We start from the raw sequence: 25,982 nt of genomic DNA on the forward strand, positions 1-25,982 counted from the left end.
GATGGTATATAACAGTATAAGAGTATCTGAGGGTGGAATTTTCCTTGTGACCACAAAGTAAACCCCGGAAAAAGTACAAAGTGAAATCCCAGTGGCACACCATGTAAAATGCAGTGCAGAGGTCAATAGAGGCTGTCAAACTTCTTGGAGATGGTCTCATTTGTTTGCAGTAATTATACTAATGTCTCAAAATTAATGGGGTAATGATTTATTGATGTTAAACTGCGACACGTAGCACCTTTAAGGAGAACATTAAGACGTTATTAGCCATCTGAAGACACATTTCTATCTATAAAAAATGATAATATGAAATGAAGCCCTTGATATGCACATAGACAGACAGACAAACACACACAAATAAATATAACCACAATGCTAAGCCATCATTATGGATGTCAACAGAAACCACCAGGTGAGGCATTGTGTTTTACAGTGAATAACATCGACATCAGCAGTCCTGTTGGTGATAAGAAGTCATCATCAGCTTGGATAAGAATCTGCTCTGTGACGCACTTTTCACCTGTTTAGAATGCAGTGTTACCGTCTGGTTAACCACCCACTGCCAATCTCCTCTTCCCTCTCTCTTCCCGTCTCTCTCAGCCCCTCTCTATCTTTAGACATGCCTAGCAAACTGTCTCATGCTCTGTCTCTTCGACTATGCCCAAGAAACCCTCTCTCTCCACCAGCTCTCCCATAGAGGGATCAGCCTGGCTCTACCCATTACCTTCTCCTAATAGATACCTGTTTTGTTTTTTTTACCAAACAGTATCCTAAAATCTCCATTTCAGCAAATCTGTGCCATCTATGTTTCCAAACCATCAGCTCCCAGGGAGAGAGGCACTTAACACCTCTAAAAGCCTAACCATGGGTTTTATCTTTATGTGTTCAGCACATTTGCAGGTCGAATTCAGGTGGAATTGTGTTTTGATGAAAACTAATTTACCGCTGTTTGTGTCACCGCTGGTGAGTATTTGGACCAATTAGATGGGAACGAAAGAGACGGATAGAGAGAGGAAAGTGACGTGTGAGGAGGCAAAAGAAAAGGATAAGAATATTTAAAAGTGCAATGGAAGCCATTTCCTTTTCGAAATCATTGACATTGCGTGCATGTGTGTGCGTGTGTGTGTGTGCATGCTTATGTGTGTGTGTGTGTGTGCCTGTGCTTGCGCGTGTGCGTGTGTGATTGGCTTTGCATTATGATGAGAGTACGGGGGTGGCGAAGTGTTGACATGCAGAGCACAGTGCCTCCATAAGCAACAGGATAATGAATGCATTTGGGCTCCCACGTTCAAAAACAACTAGCGAGCTGTTTACTCTCTTAACAGACAATGTTTCTCTCTGATTTTCTCATTTCCCACAGTAAGTGGCCGTCCAGGTATGCATGGGTGAGTGCAAGCCCAGATTAGTGCGTGTGCGCGTGTGTTTGCGAGAATTCCTGCACGAACGTGTGTGTGTGTGTGTGTTCGTGCGTGTGTGTACGACAACAATGTGTAACGGTGTTGAATTCTGCTGAGCCGCCAGGCACAGAAACTCATTTAGGCTGCGGCTTCAGAAGCGGCCCGGGGCAGCGGTTCCTCCAGGCTGACGCCGCGGATGGCTCACATTTTTCCCCGTTATCAGAGCTCTTCTCTGGGCTGAGCCTTGCGGGAGGCCTGGCTGCCGAGCCATTCCTCCAGGCAAGACAGATAGCAACCAATCATTGGCACCAAAGAGACTACCCCGCGGCTCTCACTGCAGACACACTCTCACATTAGCATATCCAGGTGTGTGTGTGTGTGTGTGTGTGGGGGGGGGGCTAAGCTAATCAAAATGCAGTAGGGCTGCTCGGTGCGCTATTTGTGTGTGGGCCTTAGCATGAGCTTAATTCCCAGTCAAACCTTAGTGTTTGATCATTTTTTGTTTACTTTTGCCACCCATATCATCTGAAGACTACAAATGCACACACACATGACCGCACACACACACACACACACACACACACTGACACACAACGCTCCATCACAGCAGCCCATGTGTACACTGTAGTCACTGGTCTTTCTCATCTATCGCATACCACATGATTTATGTGAATATTATTTGCGCACACACATGCACGCACACCGAGATGTACACACACAGCGCCGCGCACATTCCCTCATCGTATTTATGACAGCAGCACCGCTGTGCCAAGGGGATATTGGACTTTCTCTTCAGTTATCAATGTTTCGGTTTTGATTGATGACCTTTATTGTAATTATTTATTGAAAGGCAGGAACGGGATAATTAGAAAAGGTCTGGAGGGGAGGAAAGTGCTGATCCGGTGGGAATTCTGAGGAGGGAACCGGAACGCTGAAGGTGATAAAGTTCACGGATCTCCTCAGAATTCCGTGTCAGCGAACGGGGGGAGAGATCTGCAGCGGGAATCAATGATCAGAGCTAATGGCATACTAATGATATAACTACTCATCCATACAGCGGAGAGAGGGAGCCAGGGAGGGAGAGAGACAGGGAGAGGGGAGGATGAGGGAAGAGAACGGGAGGGAAAGTGCAAGGGGAAAGACGGGAAGGAAGGGGAGAGAGAGAGAGGGGGGGGGGGGGAAGCCGAAAGGAAGACAAGAAGGGAGGGAGGAGGAGAGGCAGAGGCAGGGAGGGAAGAATGGGGAAAAGAAAAAGAAAGAAAGAAAGGGATACTGATGTATGGAAAAACCAAAGCAAGGACAGCATGATTATGGCAAGAATGATCATCCTGATTATTTTGCTAAATATTTTGATCACAATTATTAATCACAATTATATTTGTCTCGGTTTCAGGAAACAAATAATTTTATTTCACTTTTGCACCTTAACATACAGTGTGTTATGACTTTTTTCAGTGCAGTATTTCTCAAAGTAGCAGCGGCTAGAAAGTCTTGTCTTCACTGCTACTGTCTTACTGTTACTATGGTCCTTATTTACAAAATTAAAATTATAATTAATTACTACTTTATTACTTTTGGCGCAGCTACAACCCGAAGGCAAACCTTGCCCAGAATCTGTACTTGTTTGTTGTCATCTGGTTTAAAACCAAAGTTTCTCCAAATGACAGACGATGATCCACTTTTAGGAACTAAAATAACATTCCTCTCTAACTCCACTGATCTATTCTTTTCCACTTTGCTCATCGCTCCATTTTTTCCAAAGATGGAGTGTGTAAGGTTTCTCTGCCTGCTTCTCCATCTGAACTTTCATTTTGGTCACATGGTGCATGTTGCACACTCAAAGGTTGTGACTGGTCAGGCGGAACGGAAGCGCTTGATATACCACACTAGACTTTCAGGGTAATTGAAAATATAACAGACACTTTAATATTGTCAAATGATATAGTTATTAATCGTGGACACATGGAATCGCGATATATACGATTATCTATGATTAATTGTGCAGTGAAGTAGTCTCGATATTCTGGTTAAGTGTAAAATTTACGGTTGGCTCGGCGGTGAGCAAGCAATGCAGCGTTTAACCATCGTCCCGATTGCCACCATGCCTCATCCTGACAAAGAGACATCCATCACTGCTAATTTGCTTGGCTAATTTTCTGACTGAACAGAATGGGAAGATGAACCTCAGACTAAGGAATGACCCCTTTTTCACCGTGAAGCATGGCGGCAGTAAAACGGTTATGGGTTGTTTTCCTCGTACATGACCTGGACTTTGAGTGAATCACTGATCCAACCATGCATTTCATCCTGTACCAGAGTAAACAGAAGCCAAATCTAGACTAAATGAAGTTTACCCCATTGTAATGAAGAGGTTCATTTACTTCATCTACAGGGGCACAGCAGTTTTGATGATTTTCTTATTGCCGTTATAATGAAAAAGTGTAGCTGCTCGCTGCTTTATGCGCTTTGACACGTCGTCTTTTAATAATAGGATGATTTGCACAAGGATTGCATAGACGTTTGACACAAAACAGCTGCAAAAACACCAAATTAGCGAGGGATTCAGGCACCTTTCCTTGCCACTGTATTCTGAATAAACAAAAAAAATAAGCATGGTCACAGTAATATCATTAATTTCCTCTGAAACCCACTTATCTTCTCGGGGCTTTGGAGTGGGAAGGAAGATAAGGTGAAGACTGCAGCGAGAGAAAGCCACAGAAAAGCAAACCCATGACAGATATGCACATACTGCAGAGACACAAACACAGCCGCACACAAGAATATCCTCAAATTTTCTGTATGAATACTCCCCTCCTGTATCTGCCCTCCCTTTCTCCAAAACAACTTTTTCTTTCCCTGGCTTTTATCTGTCTGGGTGTTGAGGAAAAGCGCATGTGGCTGCCTCCGTAATGTGACATTTAGACAAATTCACTAGGCGTACCAGGGGAATGCTGCCTCCACTCTGTGTATATTTGTGTGCATGTGCGCGCACCAATGTGTGCAAACACACGCCTTTGTGTAGTTGTGTGTGTGTGTGTGTGTGTGTGTTTGCATATGCATATGTGTGTGTTTAAAATGGGGTTGACAATCTGCCTAACTGTGAGAGGTGGAGGCTTTGCTTTGGATGCACGCGCACACACACGCACGCACACACACACACACACACACACTCATGCTGATTCGGAGTTTGGCAGACAAGCTGCAGTCCTTTTGATGTTTGTGTTCTCGGTGATCTTCCATAGTCATAAGGCAGAGCGGGAGGCCTCAGATGCCGCTGAAACAGAGCGTTTCTCTTTGAGAACCTACAGGAGCCCAACTGTATCTCTTTGCAATAATACCACTATTCTACCAACATCTTTCCCCTTCCTTTCTTTATAATTTTTGCACCTCTTCCTTCCAAGGCTCCGTCTCCCTCTCTCTTTTTGTTGCCGTCTCTGTCTTTCCTCTCACTTCTCTCTGTCAACACAAAACTCCATCATCAGATCTGTCTGGCTGTGAACCCTGAGCAGCCTGAGACAGACGGTCATGGTGAATTGGTAATATGAGTCACAACTCAGTATTGGAAACATGACAGCCTTCCGGTTTCTCGCGCAGAGCTTTCAAACTCTCACACTGAGCTTTCGAATGTATAGGAATACACAGCTACACACACACAGACACAAGCACAGATTCAGACACACACACAGACACACATATATCCTACCACAATGCACTCTTTAAATTCCCAAGCTGGGAGGATGTAAAGTGGGTAGATGTTGAATAGATGGAGATTAATTCAGACGTATCGACAGAGGAAAGAACAGAGATGGAATGAAATAAGGATGGAGGGAGACAACGAAAGAGGGCACCTTAACCCCAGTGAAAAGAGGGAGAAACTCGAGAGAAAATTGGGACAAAAAAAAAAAAAGAGCGAGCGCGCGCGTGTGTGTGTGAAACAGAGAGAGAGGTGCAACCGAGTGTGCAAAATCAAAGTGCTTGCACCTCAATCAGTGAGAGTTCAGATAGAGGGTGATAGTGTGGGTAGAAAAGAGGAGGGTGAAGAGAGCGGTTGAAGAGGAGGGAAAGAAATTAGATGATTCAATGGTGCTGTCCCCCAAATTCCATTCCAATGCTGTTTATCCTCAACCGTAGAATTCTTGCATAATATCAAAGAATGTGAACATTGAATAAACCTCACTGAAAAAATAATGGGGGGTAAAAAAAACAAAAACCTGTCAATCGTCGTCTCCAAATTGATTTAGTAGAACCTTACTAGAGGCGACGCCCAAACCTCCGAAGTTGGCTTTTTGTGCCCGGGTGTGCGAGCGCTGTCAAACAGACGGGATTTCAGATCAGCGCGGAGTTATGACCTGACTACACTAAGATGATAAGATGATTAAATATCTAATTCACTTTAGATCATTAACTTTAATCTGCTTATGCTTGAGAGGCAGGGGAGGCGGCAGGGGAGGAGAGAGAGAGAGAGAGAGGTGGGGGGGGGGGGGGGGGGGGGAGAGGCTCGGTGATCTAGCTGCCATCTTTCAATATCCATCAGGAGATCGTTTTTTTTTTTTTTTAGCTATAATCCACTTAGATGGTTATCTTCCCCATCCATCCAGCAAAATGAAGAGAAAGCACAGAAAAAAACAAGATGGAAGAGGAGGAAAATGTATGCACTTATTGGGGTTTTTTTTTTTTTTTTTTTTTCTCTGGACCCAAGATCCATCTGCTGCATTTCCTGTGTGATCGAGATGACATCATTGCACCTAATTTTCAGACTAGGTTGACTAGGTTACTGTCTGCAATCTGCTCGTGGCAGAGAGGCCGTGATGGAGCAGGCCTCTGCAGCTATCACTGGAACAATATTATATTTGACAATCAGTCATGCCAATAAAGCGTAATTGACAATATGGGAGAAGTAGAGTTAGTATGAGGAAGGGGGGGGGGGGGGCAGCTCAGATGAAACAGCGGCGGAGATGACGGCGGCACAGAAGAGAGGAAGATACGCAGGTTTCTGAGGTGGCAACCACCAACAACCCGGCAATTATTGTCCATTCATCCCAATGAAGATAAGCGGTGTGACGGAAGATAGTATGGATTTCTCTGTAGGAGAACCTGATGCGCCGTGGCTTACAATGGGAGGATGGAAGGAGGGGGAGACGAGAGGGAGCGAGAAAGAAAGAGAGAGCGGCGGAGGAGAGGAAGACAGAGAGGGAGAGTAAGGGAGAAAGAGAAAAGAGCGAGAGAGACACAGTGTGAGGTTACGCGGGTTCCATTAGCGGTTCCTTGTCTTCCAAGAACCGGAGCAGCAGCTAGATCAGATTGCGCTCCACTCAAACAAAGAGCTTTGGTTATTTGAGTCCTTTGCCATTGTACGAGCTGAATTTCCCAAGGCAAATGTTGACAGAGAAAATTGATATTGAGTGCAATATTATTCTCCTCCGATCACAAGGCATTTCCTTCACCAAAGTTGGGATCTGGGCTGCGTGCAACGGCACTCACACACGACTGGCCTTCTGCCATGTGCAAAAGCATATTCAAAAATACTTTACTTCCAAAATTTGATGTTAACCCATTTGCAAAAAATGACTGCTTATACAAAAAAAAGTAAACCATATTGCAATTCTTAGCTACCTAAAGACCTTAACCTACACAATAGTTACACATTTTAATGATGTATTCATTGTAATATTCAAATTTGCAGCAATGAACATCAGGTAGCATGTTTGCTCCAACAGAAACATAATTTTACCACTATACATAAATACACTGGGTGAGCCACTGGATATTGAACCCAAGTTATCTCCACAAATCAATACACGCTCAGTGGCCACTAAATAGCAGCCAGTAGTTATGCACAGTAGTTTAAATAAACCCTTAATCATTTAACAACTGCCTTGAAATGTGAGATAACCCGATTCCCTATAGCCAAGTGCCTATATGGGCTTTAATCTGTCATTTCTGTGAAAACGAATTAGGAGTAAAAGCCTGCCACACCACAGAAAACATGCGTCCTCTGGCAAAAAGTTCAAAGGTCATCTTGTCACTGAAAAATAACCCTGCACAGCAAAGTACAGTTTACACACACAGCAGCATGTGCACGGGCGCACAGAAATGCATGTGCACACACACACACAAACACACATACACACACATACACACACACACAGGAATGTTTCAGCAGTGTGATTTACAGATATGTGGAGGGTGGAGGGTTAGGGAGGTGGGAAGGCTCTCAGAGTAGAAACATTAATAATGATCTTCTGCAGGCTCACAGGGAAAAACAAAAGCTTCAGGTGTATGCATGAAGCGTACACACACACACACACACACACACACACACACACACACACGTTCATGCACACAAACATAAACTCACTGCTCTATAGCAAAAACATACACATACACACACACAAACAAACACAAACTCTCACCTCTATGGCGTTCCCGCACACACAAACACACACATGTGCATGCACAAAAAACATGCACTCTCACCTCTATGGAGTACACACACACACACACACTCTTGTGCATGCACACAAACACAAACTCGCACCTAATATCATGTGTATACACACACACACACACACTCACACACATGCATATCGCACACAGATACACATGCACAAACTCACACCTCTACAGTCTAGGCACACACACACACACACACACACACACACACACACACAGACTGTGGAATGTAGGAAATACATGGCGCCCAGTTTTGTTTTCTTTCTACAGTGTGCACTTCCCCTTAGGCACATCCAAAGAAAATATTTGCGTCTGAAACGCTCCGAAGGTTCAGGGAATAATTCATTTCAAGGCTCTATGATGAAAACAGATTGCTAATTCTTTTGACTTAATTTTTTTTTTCCTGTTTATTTATTAAAAACAAACAAATATGCATGGACTGTTTTTGTTGCTGCACCTCTATGAAAATGTCAATTCACTCCGGAGTTGGGAAGAGTTGTTTTCTTGTGTTTTAATACCCTGTTGCCTTTTGTTTTTTCATCACTGGAATTCAGTCCTGACCGCTGGCTAAATGAAAAATAAAGCACAAACAGACGGTGCGTGTCTGAGCGTGACGTAGAGGGGGAAAACACCGGGGCCTGAGAGCAGAATCCTCAAATCTACAGACAATGTGGGGATAAAGATGTAAGAAGCATGAATGAACTCTAGCTAGCTTGGGTTAATTTGAATAACCTACTATAATCTGCTGAGCATCCAATTATTTATTTATAGACAGACATTTTTAATTGGGGGCATTTTATACGCCTCATACATATGTAAATAATTATCTTTTGTATATACATATATATATATATATACTGTATATAGGCTACTGTATATTGATATTTTACAGTCACAAGACATACTTCATTAAAAAATAAAAAACAAAGTGACATTAAACATGCAAGCGTGGTACTGAGGCAGGACATAATACACTACTGAAAGCCTCTGGAAACTGTATGGAAATATCCATCTAAACAGGATCATTATGCAAAGGCAACAATAAACTGGTTCTGATGATAAAGAGACTGTCATATCTCTATAACCGAGCCAGAGGGCAACACGCTCTGTGACATCCATCTTCTTTAAGTAATGCCGCTCATAATAATGACACTGCACATGGTGAGAGCCAAACACACACACACATGCAAACATATTGTCATAAATACACACACACACGCACGCACGCTTTAACAAACACACACACACAGGATTAATATTCTCTATCTGCTTCTCACTGTCTCTCTCACACATACACATACACACACACACACACATATCTCCCACTATTTAATAAAACTGGGTAATGCCAGGGGGGAGGCAGAAGTCATAATCATGAGTGTGAGTAACAGCAGTCTGACAGGCGGATGCTGCTTCAGTGTAAATAAAGAACATGTAAATAAGTAGTCTGAATTATTCAAGCCTGAGACCGGCTCGCACATGCCGGCTGCCTTCGCCCGCTCAGTTCATGCTGGGATAATCTTGTGAGGGGAACGGACGAGGAGAACCGTCTTCCACCGGGGTGCAAACAGGTTCAGCCCCAACAAATACCGAGACGAGATTGTTTTTTGTTATACTGTGCAACGTGGCTAATTCACGCGACGTGACTGTAAATTCAGGGGATTCGTTGAAGTCATGGAGATGCGTGTTATGTGGTGTCCACAAAGCCTGTGGGTATAAGCTTAGAGGAGATACGGTGGGCTAACACAGAACAGAGCAGTATAGGGTATGGTGTGATAAGATGAGGGAGAGAGGAAAGGGAAGGGAAGGAAAGGAAGGGAAGGGAAAGGAAGGAAAGGAACAGAAAGGAAAGGAAAGGAAAGGAAAGGAAAGGAAAGGAAAGGAAAGGAAAGGAAAGGAAAGGAATGGAAAGGAATGGAAAGGAAAGGAAGCCAGTTGTCCACTATGCAAACAGAGAAATAGTTTGAGACTGTTTGGCTAAAATGTTGGAGATGCATGTATGTGGTGTCCACAAGCCTGTGGGTATAAGCTTAGAGGAGATATGGTGGGCTAACACAGAACAGAGCAGTATAGGGTATGGTGTGATAAGATGAGGGAGAGAAGAAAGGGAAGGGAAGGAAAGGAAAGGAAAGGAAAGGAAGGGAAAGGAAGGAAAGGAAAGGAAAGGAAAGGAAAGGAAAGGAAAGGAAAGGAATGGAAAGGAAAGGAAGCCAGTTGTCCACTATGCAAACAGAGAAATAGTTTGAGACTGTTTGGCTAAAATGTTGGAGATGCATGTATGTGGTGTCCACAAGCCTGTGGGTATAAGCTTAGAGGAGATATGGTGCGCTAACACAGAACAGAGCAGTATAGGGTATGGTGTGATAAGATGTGGGAGAAAGGAAAGGAAAGGAAAGGAAAGGAAAGGAAAGGAAAACCAGTTGTCCACTATGTAAACAGAGAAATTGTTTGAGACTGTTTGGCTAAAACGGTGCAGAAACCCAAAATTGAACCTAAACAACTACGGGAATCTGCCCAGCATGGTCATAAGCCTCATCTGTTGAAGATAAATTGTGAATTATGACAGGCTTCAAGGCAGCGAGATCTGAGTGCAACAGGGAAATCATGGAACATAAAATACTGGATCAGCACACTGGCAATTACAGGCTAACAAAATACATATCATGTGACTCAACTCAAATAACCCATACTCAAAAAACACCCTCATCCCTTACCGACTTCATTTGGCATCAAACAACCAAACAACAACCAACTGCTGTTTTCACACCCCTGGGTTTGCTGATTGGGCTGATCTTATGGATTGTGCTTCCTTTAGGAAACATGTGGGAATAGGCCTGGTAGCTTACCAAAGTTATGTGCAGCCAGTCATGTTGCTCTGCCCTATTACCACAGTAAGCATCTGCAATAACAATTCTCTGAGAAAACACAGCTAAACCTTGTAGCCCAAGGCGGGGGGGGTTCACAAAAAGAAAAGCACACCGTCAGCTTTGGTGAAGCCAGTCTTATCTGAGCATCCAGCAGTTGAAACATGTCTCTCTTCCACTCGTAGATGTGATTAGTCAAAACATGTTCGACAGCAATCGCCCCTGGGAATAACATAAATATGCGGCGCCTGACAAGTTGTTCGGCTGCAGAAGAAGAAGAGAAAAGACTCAGTGCTGACCACCAGCGGTGGCAACGCGAGAAGCAACGTGAGCCGCCGTGAATTGTTGATCTGATGGTTTTTGGGCATTTGTGCTTCTTGTAAACGAAAGTGAATTTGGACGCCTTGTTTTTGAGAACTTTTTGTTTGTTTGTATTTTACCTGAATTACATGCAATAGGGAGATAGGAAGGAACCAGCATTCAAAATGTATTTTTTTTTTTTTTTATTATTTTTTTTTAGAAATGTAGCAATAATCCATTGGTTTGCTAGCAGCCTTACAATTGAATAACCTTAATGAACTTGCTCTCACAGTCTAACTTGCTTTCATCTCTATAATCTAAAAAAAGTTATAGACTGAATTGCTGTTAATTCAGCATTTCAAATTGTAAGGGAATGCTTTTACCAGTGTATGCATAGGCTATATATCTAAAGTAAAACAATAAAATAATATAAATTACTTTGTATAGCCCCATTGAAAGTTTATTTGCTTTTATTGGTATTGTTTGTTTGGTAATTAAGCTAACATAATGTTTTGTCCATTTACACTACATATAGGAATAGACTTACTTTTTACTTTTATCGACCGAAATTAATGCATCAGTGTGTGTGTGTGTGTGTGTGTGTGTGTGTGTGTGTGTGTATGTGTGCGTGTGCATCTAAAGTCAGAGACTTGTTGTTGATGTATTCAAGAGCCAGACCATGAAAATGCCACAATGAAGCATTGATTAAAGTGACATTTCAGTTTGGCAAGGAACAAATCTACTGTCTGATGTAATGGTAAATAAAAAGTTGGGTGAGCTCTGACCTGCAGTTGGTGATTATAATGGCAAAGGCAAACATCCACAAATTAAAGTGGAGTGGAATGCTTTGTAATTATTATAAAAGTGTGTAAAATGATGTTAGATCTTCATTGTTTTGTTAGATGTTGTCATTTTCAGTTGATTACATTATGTCAAGTCATATCTAGTGAAATAAGATGCAATATTAAGTTAGCTGGAGTTGGAAAATAAATCTGTATTTGTATTGGTTATGTGCTTTGATTAATTGGACAAGTTGGTTACATGCTTCGTTCTAAGTGCATCGGGGAAATAATGCAATATGTAAAAGAGCTGAACAATTCAAATCCACTCCTACATTACAATATATTAATTCCGTACATTTTAAATGACTGGTAAACAGACTTTTAGGGTTTTACCTTCCATTACCTTGATAATTGTCCTACATGCGATGAATGACGCGGCCGCTGTGTATCAACCAAGAAATTAAAATGACTCCCCTTTCATTCGTTTTTCTACCAGAGAGAGAGAGAAAGAGAGAGCGAGCGGGTGCTGTTGAAAAGGTAGGTTTCGCGCTGCATCCTGGGTACATAACTCCATGGTGATGCAGTGAGCCTGTGTGGTAGGGGAGCCAAAGTAAGTAAACGGGGGAGGGTCAGCTAGGGGGTTTTAACGAGTTACAATGTGTGTTTCGCGGTGTTGAACGGTCGCGGTTTACAATGTACCAACTTCGCCGGTCGTCTTAAAGCGAAATGAGTCATTCTTGAGCCCAACAAAACCGTTCTTGCAGGGGAGAAAGCGCGAGAGAGAGAGCGAGAGAGCAAGAATGAAGAAGCCGAGCGCCCTGCTCTCTGTTGTCGGCTTGACTGGGAAATGGTAGCGTACTGTACGAACCGCACTGGGAAGGAACATGGTCGAGAGGAGCAGCAAATTCTTGTTGATCGTCGTGGGATCCGTGTGTTTCATGCTGATTCTCTATCAGTACGTGGCCCCCGGGGTGATCAATTTCGGCTCCCCGCACGGTTATTTCACGGAGGAAGACGAGGGGGACATCTTCCCTACTCCGGACCCTCACTACGTTAAGAAATACTACTTCCCCGTCAGGGACCTGGAGAGGACGATCGATTTCCAAATCAAGGGAGAGGACGTGATTGTGTTTTTGCACATCCAGAAAACAGGGGGGACTACCTTCGGGAGGCACCTCGTCCAGAATGTCCGCCTGGAGGTCCCCTGCGACTGCAGACCGGGTCAGAAGAAATGTACCTGCTACCGGCCGAACCGCAAGGAGACCTGGCTCTTCTCCCGGTTCTCCACGGGCTGGAGCTGCGGCTTACACGCCGACTGGACCGAGCTCACCAACTGTGTGCCGGGAGTCCTCAACAAGAAGGAGAACAAGTTGAAAAATCAAAGGTAAAGGAAGAGTTTTTTCCCCCCCCGAAATATGAGCCAACCCTGGTCCAGGGTTTAGTAAAAACAAAAAAACTAAAATATCCCTTTGATACATTTTAGAACATTATACCACAGCAAAACTTTTACCTATAGGCTACATAATATCCTACAGGAGTATTGTAGTGGTGCCTTAGTAGAGATAGAGAAAATACACCATAAGGTACAATAAGGTCACTAAGCTCACTACTCAGTACCACAGACACACTAAGTCCCTGTAGGATTATTATAGTAATATTGCAGTGATTTTTCGTTAGGTTTTGTATTAGAGATAATCTCTAAACCAAAAAGCAATATCTACCTACCCCGAGAGTCTTACTTCTACTTGTTTATCTTTCTCATTTTCAAAACAGCCTTTAATGTGGTATTGTCTCTTTAGGAAACATAACTATTGTAATACTATAGTACATTGTAGAAGGATATTATACAAGCATGACAACAAAACTTACACCACAAAAAATACTTTAGTGATACCATAGGAGATAAAAATGCCACAAAGTGACATAAGGTCGCAGTAAACTCACTACTGAGTATGACACACCTCATGCAAGTCCCTACAGGATTATTATAAGATTATTATACTGATTTATTGTTTTAGGGTGGCATTGTAGTCCAGGCTTTTTCATTTAGCCGTGAGATCAAGGGTCTGTCTCTGCACTGGGTGGGACAGTATTATGGCATGATATGAAACAGTAGTTGTGGGAATTATAGCCAGGAAAGGCTGTCCTCCTGATAATGGACGGTAAAAAGGCAACTGTTGATTGACATTGTAACACTGTACTGCCACAAATGCCACAGGAGATCAACAGTGCATCTGACAATTGTTGATAAGTGCCATTATCAGGGCGTCCTCCTACTGAATCACACAGTGAGCTTCAGCAGAATTTATTCCACACAGGGAACTGTAATACATCTAGGCAACATTCACTCAGTAATAATCCCACGCATTGACTGCAAGGTAGCCTGACATGGTGCGCATTCTTATTAAGTTATAACCCATTTCTACTCCACGCCTCCCCATTGTTGTTGCCCACATATTGCATCCCTCTCCCAGACATATTGACGGCTGTATCAACTTCCATTTCACTGCACCCTTGTGGTTAAAGGCTATGCTTGTTGAATGGTTTAGGTGTCTTTGTATGGCCTAAGCTTGTTCAATATTTTATTTTGGCGATGGACGATCGATAGGACAAAAAGGGCTAAGAAATACGAGGGAATTTAGAGAAAGAAAAGACGCGTTTTCCCCCATCTGTCTGGCAGAGATGTCAGTCGGGCTGCTCTGCTCCCCATAGCTGCTCAAACAGGGGATCAGAGCTGCAGCCTGGGCAGGGCTGGGCTGGGGGGGAAGAGGGGACCCTGCAGGGGTTTGGCTCCGCTCTAATCCGGGTGATTATTACTGCTGGGACATACAGACACACACACACACACACACACACACACACACACACACACACACACACTCTAGCGCTGGTATTTGCTGCTGGCATCTGTCCCAGCTCCCGTGGTTTCCCCCGGTCAGAGGTGATAACGTGTCCGACCATTCTGCATGGCGAGCTGAGATATCTCAGTGGAAACAGGATAGACGACCTTTCATCACTTTATAAACACTGTTTATAAGGCTAAACTGTGTGTGTGTGTGTGTGTGTGTGTGTGTGTGTGTGTGTGTGTGTGTGTGTGTGTGTGTGTGCGTACCTGAGGAAGACACGGGAACAGGAAGAGACAGGAAGGCAGAGTGGGAGAGAAAGGTCTAGGTATGTCTGCGTGGGTGTGAGCGCGGCGGAGAGAGAATCTTTTGCCTCTGGTATAATCGACTATCCTATCGTTCCTGACAGGAGAAACAAGGGACTATATAAGCTTAATAGCACCCTGAAGAAAAACAATGCTGCTCCATATTACACACAGCTCCACTTCCAAGGGGAAGAGAAGTGAATCGCTGCGCTGAAGAGCTCTGAAGAGAGACTGGAAGCGCTGTCTCCATGTCTCTCTCTCTCTCGCTCTCTGTCGTCGTTTCTCTCTTTCTGTCTCCCTGCCTGTTGTTCTCTTTGTCTCTGCGTCTGTCTCCCGCTCTGTTTCCGTCTGTCCCTCGCTTGTTTAGGGACATTTGTGTTCCAGGCCAGTAGCAGTGGTTGTGAGGCCGGGGAGAGAGATCATCTGTGTTTACAGAGCGGTGGTGTGGGATATCTCGGTGCAGCGTGGTACGCATGGTTTTCAGCTCTGCTGTGTACTGTCGGTGTGGTGGAGATGGTTTGAAGATCAGTCTTCAGCCCCAGCCAGCGGTGAGGAAGATTTACGGGCCTGACAAACAACTGAGCTGTTCACTTAGTGGAGGAAGCGGTTTGGAGCTGCGCTGTTAACTCAAGAAACTATGAGACAGAGAAAGCGAAAATGGTCTATCTAGAAATCTTTGGCCGCGCAGCAGCAGCAGTTCTGGTGACGACATCTCACTGTAGCTGTTTCCTTCCAACTGTCAAGTGGATTTTACACAAACGTCTGAAATGTGGCAGAAAATAAGATGAGAATTAGGCCCGTTTCCATCAGCTGGGTTGAAGCGAATAAATAGCCTTCTTGGATGTCAGAGGAACACATCCACAGGAAAAATGGAAAGAGTCAAGAATAGATCTGTGAAGTGATTAGTGAAGAATTGATTAGATTTCGTTGCTCTTTAGTGTCAGCTAATGTCCATATTTCATGCTTTCATCTGAAGTTGAAAACAAAGAAATGCACCTATATTAATATTCTAATACACAATCTAATGGCCATATAACCTCAACAGGCACCTTCTAAATGGGAGAGACAGCCGTATGACATTTCTGGGAGGTTGTGATAGTCAGATCTTTTGCAGACATTTCAGAATGTTCAAAGCCACTTTTGAACTGTTATGCAATGATGCTGTAACATGCAATGATGCTGTACCATTCATCAGGCCCTTCATGCCAAGTCTGTGTCATTATTTATTCGTCAGATGTGTTTCCATCACTGTTTATTTTATAATTTCTTCATGAACAAACAATGTTTCCGCTTCAAGTGAGCATAAAATCATCGACATGGCTTTCCGATACTGTGATATGGAGGAAATTTATTGAATAATGCTTTTCTCATTCAGCACATCAGAATTTGTATTTGAAGAGAGAATTTGAAACTCAGCTTACGGTAGGAACGGGAGTAGTCGGGCTCGGGTCGCGGTGGGGGTTTGAGATGGAGAGACGCAAAGATGAAGGCACAGTTCAGTACTCAGACAAATGTGTCAGAATCAGAGGAAGGCACATTAAGTCGGGGAGAGAGGGAGTGAGATGAATGATTAGTAACAGGAAAGACAGATCTGTCTTTGATCAGTGATTGAGATGAACAGCGGCGGCGTTGGGAGAATGGAACACACACACACACATACACACACACACAGACAGAAAAGCTTTGTCATTTGCATCTCTTACATCAGTTTTAATGTTCTTCACTGATCCCCTGGGACATACTGGGACTAATACACACATACACATACACACACATGCTCATGCACACTATAACTAATGAGTGTGTGAAACTAACAGACACAGACCCTGACGTAAGGCCTTTTAGATATGAGGCCTCTAATTGGTTAAGGAGATGCCTATCACTTTACTCAAATTAGAGCCACACTTTCAGATGGGGGATACCATCTGTCCTGTGTATGTGTGTGTGTGCATGTGTGTCTTGCATGTGTGTGTGTGTGTGTGTGTGTGTGTGTGTGCCTGTTTTTAATCCCAGTGTGTCATAGAGCGTCTTAGTAAGCGAAGTGAAGTGATGGGGCTAATTTTACCGCCTCTATCTCGGCCCTCTCAAATCACTCCCTATTTTCTCTCACTCTCTCTGTCTCTCTCTCCCGCCTCCTCTTCATCCTCTCTGCTTGCCTCTAAAACACTTTCCCTCCCTCTCCTTCCATCCCTCCCTCCCTCTCTCCCTCTATGATGGTGTCATTCTCTAATCAAACAGCAGGCTTGCTTTCCGCTTGGTGGCTTTATGGCCGGGGGCTCTCTCTCTCTCTCTCTTTCGCTCTTCCTCTCCTCTTTCTCCCTCCCCATCTTTACTTCTCTCCCTCGCCATCCCTCTGTCTCTCTCTTTCCCTCCCCCCCTCTCTCTCTCTCTCTTTCTATCTCCCTCTCCCTCTCCCTCCGAGCGTGACTACTGCATTAGAGGAAATGTCTTTTCATGGAAGATTTGCTGCAATTTCCAAAATGGCTGCTTTGCCTAATGGACAACTGCCTTGGTTCTAATGAATGATTACATGTACGGGTATGAGGGGAGAGGAGGAAGGCGGGGGCGGGGAGGAGGGAAGGAGGGAGGGAGGGAAGAGGAGATGGAGGCGATGAAGGGTAAGATGAGGGAGAGGAAAGGATGAGAGGATGAGTGTGGGACAAGAGGAGGGCCGTCAGGGTATGATTGAAAAGATGGAGGGGTGAAAACGTTTAGTTTCATTGCTGGGGAGGGTAGTGTGTGGAGGGGGGGGTAGTCAATTAGCACGGTTGTCAAGCTCTGGGCATTACTCTTCTTTCAATAGGTCTGTTTCAGATTCACAGCACAAATCACAGCACCCTAAGATGGCTGTGTGTTAGTGTGTGTGTGTGTGTGGTGTGTGAGTGGAAGCGTGTGCATGTGGTGGCCCAGCATGGGACCATCAGCCAGCCAGCTGAACTTTAGGAAGCTGCAGAGGCAGTCCTGGCTGGCTGACATACCGTACATGCTGTGTGTGTGTGTGTGTGTGTGTGTGTGTATCTTTACGTGGATGCGCGTGCGTGCCCATGCGTGGTGGTAGGCGGTGTGTAGCCAGGCAGGTCGGTGTTAATCCAATCAGATTAGCCGGGTTTAAGCGCTGGCGGCCGGGCGCTCCAAAGCCGGTTAGATTCCCTCATCCCGGCTGTGGCTGCACCACGTTCCAGCATTCCCAATAGCATTCCCACATCCTTCCAGCCGGTTATTCCCTACCTGCTTACCTGGTTCCAATCCCCTTCACTTACGGGACAAGCCTGCTTGTCTTACTGGAAAGCAGGCTCTCTAATTGGTTTTGACTAGTTGAGACTAGTGTTGCCTCGCCTGCTGTATGTTGACCCTGTGAGGAATGAGCTTATGCTCCAGCTAACCAGCCTACCCACCTTTGTATGTGTGGAATAGTTTACCCACTTTTTTAGTCTGATATAAATCTTTTGGATTTATAGTCATAGTATACATCATAGTAAGTTATGAAGATAAGAAAGAAAAACATAAATTAATGCTTTTCTGGAAAAAAATTATGTTACTTTTTCATTACCACTGCATCCCTCTATGTATACTCTCATAAACAGCAGGTAGTACTTGCATTAGAATTATAGAATTGATTTTAAGATAGATTACTGATCATCTTCCAGGCTCATGTTGGATTAGCACCTAGCCACATCTCTGACCTTTTAATCCCGTATGAGCCAAATCGCAGCCTGAGATCCTCGGGAAGGGCACTCTTAGCTCTCCGAAAAACACACTTTTATAAACTTGCTTACTTAGTTTTTGTGTTTTAGATAGTTTTCCTTCTCTGTAGCTCTGTGAAGCACTTTGTAGCTTTGTTTAATAAACTGCTCTATAAATAAAGTTTATTATCATATCATTGTGAGGACCTTCCGTTGATGTATTTCTCACCCAAACGATAATCTAACTCTAATTTTAACCTTAACTTCAACCACAAGCCAATCAGTCAACAATAAATAATGAGGTCCGGTAAGTGGTTCTCACGAGGGGCCTCTCTTCCGGGCTTTCTATTCTAGCGAGGGATGTTACACCTCGCAATACAGTAAACATAGTCCACTCACACATAATCTCACACATGAAAGGGCGAGATATCTCTCCTATGTGTTTGCTCCCCCAGTAGCTTGAGGCTAGTGTTGACAGGCCTCTCCCAGCTACACCGCTACTCCCTCTTGACTACAGGAGTTCAACTCGGGTTCAGCCTCAGGTCGACGTGACCCGTAACCCAGCCTAACTCCCCAAACTCCTGGCTTCGGCCCAAAAGGAAATGTGGATGCTTTAGTTCACTCTGCAACACACAGCACTTTACTTTACTTTAACACAGCGCTTCACTTCAACTCCATGTCACATCTCCCATCTGCAGCCATTTTGCAGCAGAGATTTTGTTTCCCTTCACGTAACTGTTTGGCTGAATTCGATCAGGGATGCAAAATGGTCTGAGTGAAACCAAACTGTTGCTTTTGAGAAAACACTGTACCGCCATACAGTACAGGGAAGTATGTTTTAACACAGGAGGCTCACAGAATCAATGTTATAACTGATTGGTTGGAAAAAACAAGGAAAAAAGAAAGGGTGCTATGTCAGAAATGTGAATCGGTATGATCAAGTTGAATTGAGGCCGTTGTCATCATTGATTCAGCCCAGCCATTTCACCTCAGCATGCTGTACAGACAGAAGATGAGCAGAGGAGGCCTCTCGAGTGCAGAGCGTCTCTCTTGGTGGTCTGTGGAGGGTTGTCTTCGGTCTGCCTGCGAGCCTTCAATATTGATTAGCCGTTATGGATCGGCGAGGGTTTTTCATTGATTGATAAAAGTTGAATGACACCGATGCAGAGCAGAGCCTTTCCAGACTGATCCAGCTGTACACACAACAAAGAGGACAGACAGAGAGAGGGCAGGAAAGAAAAGCAAGAGTGATGTGTTTCTTAATTATTACACAGCCTCTGCGACTCTGTGTGTCACTCTGTCTCTTCCACCCTCTGCTGCCGACTGTCAAATGTCATTCCCCCCCACCAAAGTGATTCTTCAGCCATGAGGACAAATAGCCGTGCGGTGAATGATTAGCGGACATTTCTATGGCTGGTAATGAGGGGCGCTACGCTACAGCGGCTCCGCCAACAGGATTACTGCCTATTGATTAGCCTAGCCTAGCATTAGCCTGGCTAGCCAAAAGCGACCGACTGATTAGCGGGCATTTCTATGGTGGTTAATGAGTGGCGCTATGGAATGCTACGCCGTGCTAGCCATGAGAATGGGATTACAGGCTATTAATCAGACAAGGGGTTAGCCGTAGTCATTAGCCGGGCCCCTCGGCAAAGTCAGCGCGTCTGCGGCTGATCCTAGTTCCTGGTTTCTAAATTGGGTTCGGCCTTGTCTCTGTCGCCCCGTCTCTTTGCCGTCTCTTGCTAGATACTGGCCCTGAGAGCCTCTAACAGTCTCTCTGTTAGCCCCCCCCCCCCCCACAGCGCCCCATTCTTTGGTGACTCTGCTTGTCTTTTCCCTCCCTCCTTCCCTCCGCTTTCCTGAGATAGAGAGGGACAGAGACAGAGAGAGATCCCCAGGGACTGTTCTCCTCTGCATCCATTAACTGCACTGTCTTTTCACGTCCCTGGATGTGACAAGTCCAGACAGGATGTGACCCGGGAGCTTCCCCTCATCTCCAGTCTGAGCTCGTCTCATTTATTTGTAAACAAATAAATAAATGCATCCATTTGTGTGTGTTTATGAATAAGTAAATCTATTCATGAATTCACTGTGTGTCTGTGAGAGTGAGCGTGTTTGTATGTGTGTGAGCGAGAGATGGCCAAAGGAGGCATGTGAACGGAGAGGAGAGGCTGACAAGCGTGTTAATTGAATTGTGGGAAAAATGCAAATCCCAGACTGCCTCTTTGAATTAGGGGGAGGAGTTTTAACTGATTGGGACTGTCTCTCCTTTGGGCACACACACACACACAGTAGGCTAACTTTTACCAAATCCCCAAAAGAGAATGAATGATAGCGTTGTCTCTGTATCCTTCCCTGCCTCGCCCTCTCTTTTTCCCATCATTCCTCTCTGTTTTTCTGCCCATCATTCCATCCCAAGACTTCAATCTTTTGTGTGTGTGTGTGTGCATATGTGTGTGTGTGTGTGTGTGCATGTCAGAGTCCCACCAGGAGAGCTAAACTGCTGATGCCATTCATGGAAAGACAGAGTGAAGGAAAAAGAGAGATTCCTCTTTCTGCTACACTTGCTTTGTCTGCTTTGCTCTAGGGCAGAGCTGTAGATCACCAAAGTTGTTCTTTTTGAAGCTGTACATGCTGTGTCTGCATCTGTGTGTGTGTGTGTGTGTGTGTGTGTCCCTTGCCTTTATTTGTGCATTCAAGCAAGGACTGCGTATCCGGGTGTGTGCCGTGTGGATGTTTGGCCTGTGCGATCTGTGTTCACATGTCCATCGGGTGATTTTGTGTGTGTGCGTGTGTGTGTGTGTACGCCTGGTCTTCTCACTGACTTCACTTAAACAACACAGAGCAATCCTGTCACTGTAGGTTACATTGCTATCCCCTCCTCTCTTTCTCACACCACACACACACACACATCACACCAACGCCCCCCTCAAGCTCTTTTTCGGAAGAGTTCTCAGTCAACTGCCCTGGTTAAACAAGGGGTTAAATAAATACGTCACCTCATCTGGAAATCTCGACATGGGCCAGTGCCGAGTCGAACTCAACGGTTAAAAAGTGGGACAGGCCTCTCCAGTAACCGCCGTACAGAGCTATTGAGCGGGCGGCGGAGCGAGGGAGCGTTACCCTGGTGAATAAAGGTCGGTGTTAAAGCTAATCCAGTTATACTATTCTTAGTGTCTCTTCACCTCTTTGTCTCTCGCTGCTCCGCCTCCTCCTCCTCCTCCTCTCACCGCGCACGGCCGTGTGGATCTGGGGCACGAGTATATAGGTTTCACCTTGTCTCGCTCTCTCTCTCTTTCATTTCATTTTCCTCCGTCTCTGTTTTCTCTCCCTGATGATCATCTCCACTCTCCTCCCCTCCTCCCCTCCCCTCCCCCCCTTCCCTCTCTCTCTTGTGTCGCCCTCCATTCCCTCTCTCACTTCTCTCTTTTCACTCTGTCAAAAAAAGTTTCACTTCTTCATCCCCCCCCCACCACCACCCTGTCGTTTTGGGTTCCCAGCGCGTGTCAGCTTCCTCCAGAGAGAGGAAGTGATGCGTCAGGAAGTGCTTTTATCCGCCAGTGATCTGATCTGATGTGAGATTGAGATAAACACGGGAGGAGCGCGGTGTTCTCTCTCTGTCTCTCTCTCTCTCTGTCTCTCTCTTTTCCACCCTGGAGAGCTGTAAGCTGGAGAAGCCCTCGTTTTTCTATCTCTCTGACTGCTTTGTGCTTCGTGTGCACAAACAGAAAAATCTGGTGAGGGTGTTGAGGAGGGGAGGGGGGGGGGGGGGTGCTAAATTACAAAGGGAATAGAGAGTGGGTGTTTGGGATTCCTCATAAAAATGAGTTCAACTCTCCCACAAAAAAAATCAACAGTGGAACCTCATAAGAAAGGTTTAGGAGGTGGGAAGGTACACCAGGGGTTAAACAGTCCGTCCTGTAGCAGAAGAGTCACAGGTTTGATCTCCAGTCTCATGATTTCTGTCAATGTGTCCTTGAGCAAGACGCTGAATCCCTACCTGTTCCCTTTTTGTAAGTCACTCAAGGGCGTCAACTAAATGCCGAAAATGTAGGGGAACAAAAAAACGCAGTGTGAGTTTAATACGGAGGTTGAACAGAACTCCCAGGACCGCACAAACAACCTTGAGCAGCAAAGACGATGCTATTAGATCTCGTTCAGGAACCTTTATACGCAAAGAAAAGACACTGTTGTGACATTCAGAAAACTTGTACATGAAAAATATGCGAAATATATCAATATTTCAGATTTTGCCTTGGGTGTTCCCAACAAACACGTAGGTTGGCTGTTTAGAGTTTAATAGAGAGGGAAAACCCATTTCCTACTAAAGCTGCACAACTTGCAGCAGTCAATGTAGCGTTTTCAATCCGAAAAGCCTCTCTGTGTTATTGGAGATACACATGGAGAGGCAGGGCTGATGCGCATTCAGCGACTGCTCATACATTTCCACCCAAGGCACATATTTTTAGATCACCGGTCAACCAAATCTGAACGTCTATCTTGTACGGAGAAAGTCCTTCAACCAGGTGATGCAGGTTCAAGCCCCCGTGTCGACAAGCATCTGCCCTGCTGAAGTGTCTTTGAGCAAGACACTGAATCCCTACCAGCTTCAGTGGTGTAGCTGAGCCTGACCTCTGACCTCACTGTGGTCATGCGGCGTCCGAAATTAACACCCGCCATGCACCCAAATGCCGGTGAAATTTGTCTTTGCCGGATAAATCAATAAGGATCACCCGCCACACTGGCCGGTGACTTTTTGAGACGATGGCATTTGGATGCTTCAGTTATATACAGTCTTTGGTTTTTGCCTCTTCTCAAACTTTGTCTCTGCTGACTACCGTACACTCTCTCAGATCATGAGCCAATCAAATCACAGCAAAGCAATGGCTCTGTATCAAACAAGCTTCTGATTGGCTGCCTGTTACGCTGCTCTACACAAAGCGGTAGCATCTAAACTTCTGTTTCTCTGCTGCTAACAGGCACGGAGACCGGCGAGTTAACTGAGTTCTGTGGTGCCTCAGAGGATAGAGGAGTGGGTTTGTGCCTAGACGGTTGCTGGTTTGAAAGGGATGGCTCTGAAATTCAGGATGGGGAAAATTGAACAGCTACTGCCAAGGAGTCCTTGACCAAGGCACTTAAACTCCACTTGCTGCTCACTGGCACAGTAGAAGACTGTGGGCGTACTGGGCAGCTTCTAGATGTGAGTGTGTCAAAGTGTGTGAAGCGAGGCGTGCTCAGTCAATCTTTCCTGGGTACATTTTCTAAAATATTTAACATTAAACCTTTTATTTAACCAGGCATGTCAATTAATAACAAATCTTTATTTACAATGATGGCCTGGCAAGAGGCAAAATGCATCTAATTGGGGAGAAGGGGAGAAAATAAATAAACAATAAAAGAATAAAATAGTAGTAAACTTAACAATATATATAAATAAAAGGGAGACAAGATAAGAAGGCTGGTAGTTTGCAGAAGGCAACAGAAAACGCAATAAAAACAGTAATGGAACAAGAAAAAGGACACCACTAAAAGCAATTAAAACGTGGCAAAAAACAGCACTGGCAGAGAAATAAAGGCAAAAAAAAAAACCCAACTATATCCCCCAAGCAATCCTTGGGATTGTGTGTATCCACAGCGATAAAGGAAGCATAGTAGAGGCATTTGAGGCACATGAAACCCTAAACCTCCAGGCCGTCCCTGTAGGCCAGTAGGCCTGTTCCAGAAAGATGTCACTCAGTCATGACTCGGTTTATTTCCTGCTTGCGTGTTGCTGGCCTTTTGCATGCTGAACGCCGCGATGCAAATGCTCTCATGCGAGGATGCAGAGCACGCTCTCTTTCTCTCTCTCTCGCTCTCTCTCTGTCGCATACATACTGTCTCTGTCCCTCTCTCGCTCTATGGATGTTGACGTTCTTCCGTTTTGAATATATACACCCCCCCATTTTCTCTTCCTCTCTCTCTGTCTCCCTCCCTCCCACCCTTCCTTCCTCTACCCTTTCTCTCTCTCTCTCTCTCTCTCTCTCTCTCTCTCTCTCTCTCTCTCTCTCTCTCTCTCTCTCTCTCTCTCTCTCTCTCTCTCTCTCTCTCTCTGCTGTCTTTTGTCCGACGTCCCTTCACGCTTGACCAGCCTTGCTGTGACTCTTGACTTCAAAGAGCTACTTCATTCATCAGTCACTCATCAGAGAGAGAGGGCCATTCAGCGCTTCGCTAAAAGAGAGGGAGGGGACGAGGGGAGAGTGTATAAAAAAGAGGGGAACGAGTGTATGAAAAGAGGGCACGAGAGAGAAAGAGGATCCGCTCTTGACCGCGGGGAACCTCGGGAGTCACAAAAGCAAAAAGGGGACACACTCCCACACATCTACACACACAGACAGAGTCACTCTCACACTCGCACACACTCTTTTTTTTTTTTTTTTGTCCTATTGGGTGTGTGCAGATGCCGCATATGTGATCCCTTCCTCCTTGTTCTGTTTATCCTACCTCTTTCTTTCTCGTCTCTCCTTCATTCTTTTCTCTGGAGCAGACAGTACAAAGGGGTGTTGAGGCCTGTTCCTTCCCCTAATCCCTCACTGCACCTGGGATGTGTGTGTGTGTGTGTCTGTGTGTGTGTGTTTTTTTCCATATATCTGTCTTTCTCCTACACTGCAGCCTCTCTCCGATATTTCCCAATCTCTCCCTTCTGTATTTTCATCGCCCTCGTGCTCACTGACATTCTCCCTCTTTTTTTTTTTTCATTCCTCTTTATTTTGAGGTGGCTGGAGAGCTAGTTTTCAGGTCAGTGGGAATTGCTATTGCTTCCCCTCTCAGCTGGAGTCTGATGCACACTCAAATGCACACACACGCTACAGATACAGCACACAGAGGGAGAGAGAAGGACACACACACACACACACACACACAAACACACATCTTTTTGTTTGTCTCTCTCCATGTTTGGGGCGAGTGGCCTTATACATAGGCTGTGGTTGCCCAGTCTTGTGTCCGCGGCTGTCTAACTTGTCGTGTGCATGTCGGTTTGCCTGATTGCTCCTTCTTTTCATCCCTCTTTTGTCTCCTCTCATCTGTTCATCCTCCCATCATCCCCTTATTTATTTGCTTTTCTCTTCCGAGTCATAAGTCATAACTGGAAGCCAGTCACGCTCATCGGCTCTGTGTGCCGCTTGCCTAAGTCTGTTTTTGTGGTTGTGTACCTTCAGTATGAAAGGTAGGTATTTTCTTTTATGACTCACCATGTGCGTGTGTGTGTGTGTGTGTGTGCATGTATGCGACCGTGTTCCCATGTTAACCTTTCTTGCTCAACAAGCAGGTTTGACATGTATCTAACTGTGATTTTATATAAGTACAGGCGTCATGATGTG

The 25,982-nt window shown here is 44.9% G+C and overlaps 2 protein-coding genes across 2 annotated transcripts in view; one reads left to right on the plus strand and one right to left on the minus strand.

The window, feature by feature from the left end:
- Positions 1 to 25,982, minus strand: part of LOC139924781 (transformer-2 protein homolog beta-like) — a 319,694-nt gene that overhangs the window by 205,030 nt on the left and 88,682 nt on the right. The window lies entirely within an intron of this gene.
- hs6st1a (heparan sulfate 6-O-sulfotransferase 1a) overlaps positions 12,411 to 25,982 on the plus strand; it is a 53,815-nt gene continuing 40,243 nt past the window's right edge. The window contains exon 1 of the mRNA XM_071915937.2: positions 12,411 to 13,180. Coding sequence (XP_071772038.1) covers positions 12,681 to 13,180 — 500 coding nt within the window. The 5' untranslated portion in view covers positions 12,411 to 12,680. The remainder of the gene's footprint in view (positions 13,181 to 25,982) is intronic.

This window comes from Centroberyx gerrardi, chromosome 17 (assembly GCF_048128805.1).
Source record: "Centroberyx gerrardi isolate f3 chromosome 17, fCenGer3.hap1.cur.20231027, whole genome shotgun sequence".
NCBI lineage: Eukaryota > Metazoa > Chordata > Actinopteri > Beryciformes > Berycidae > Centroberyx > Centroberyx gerrardi.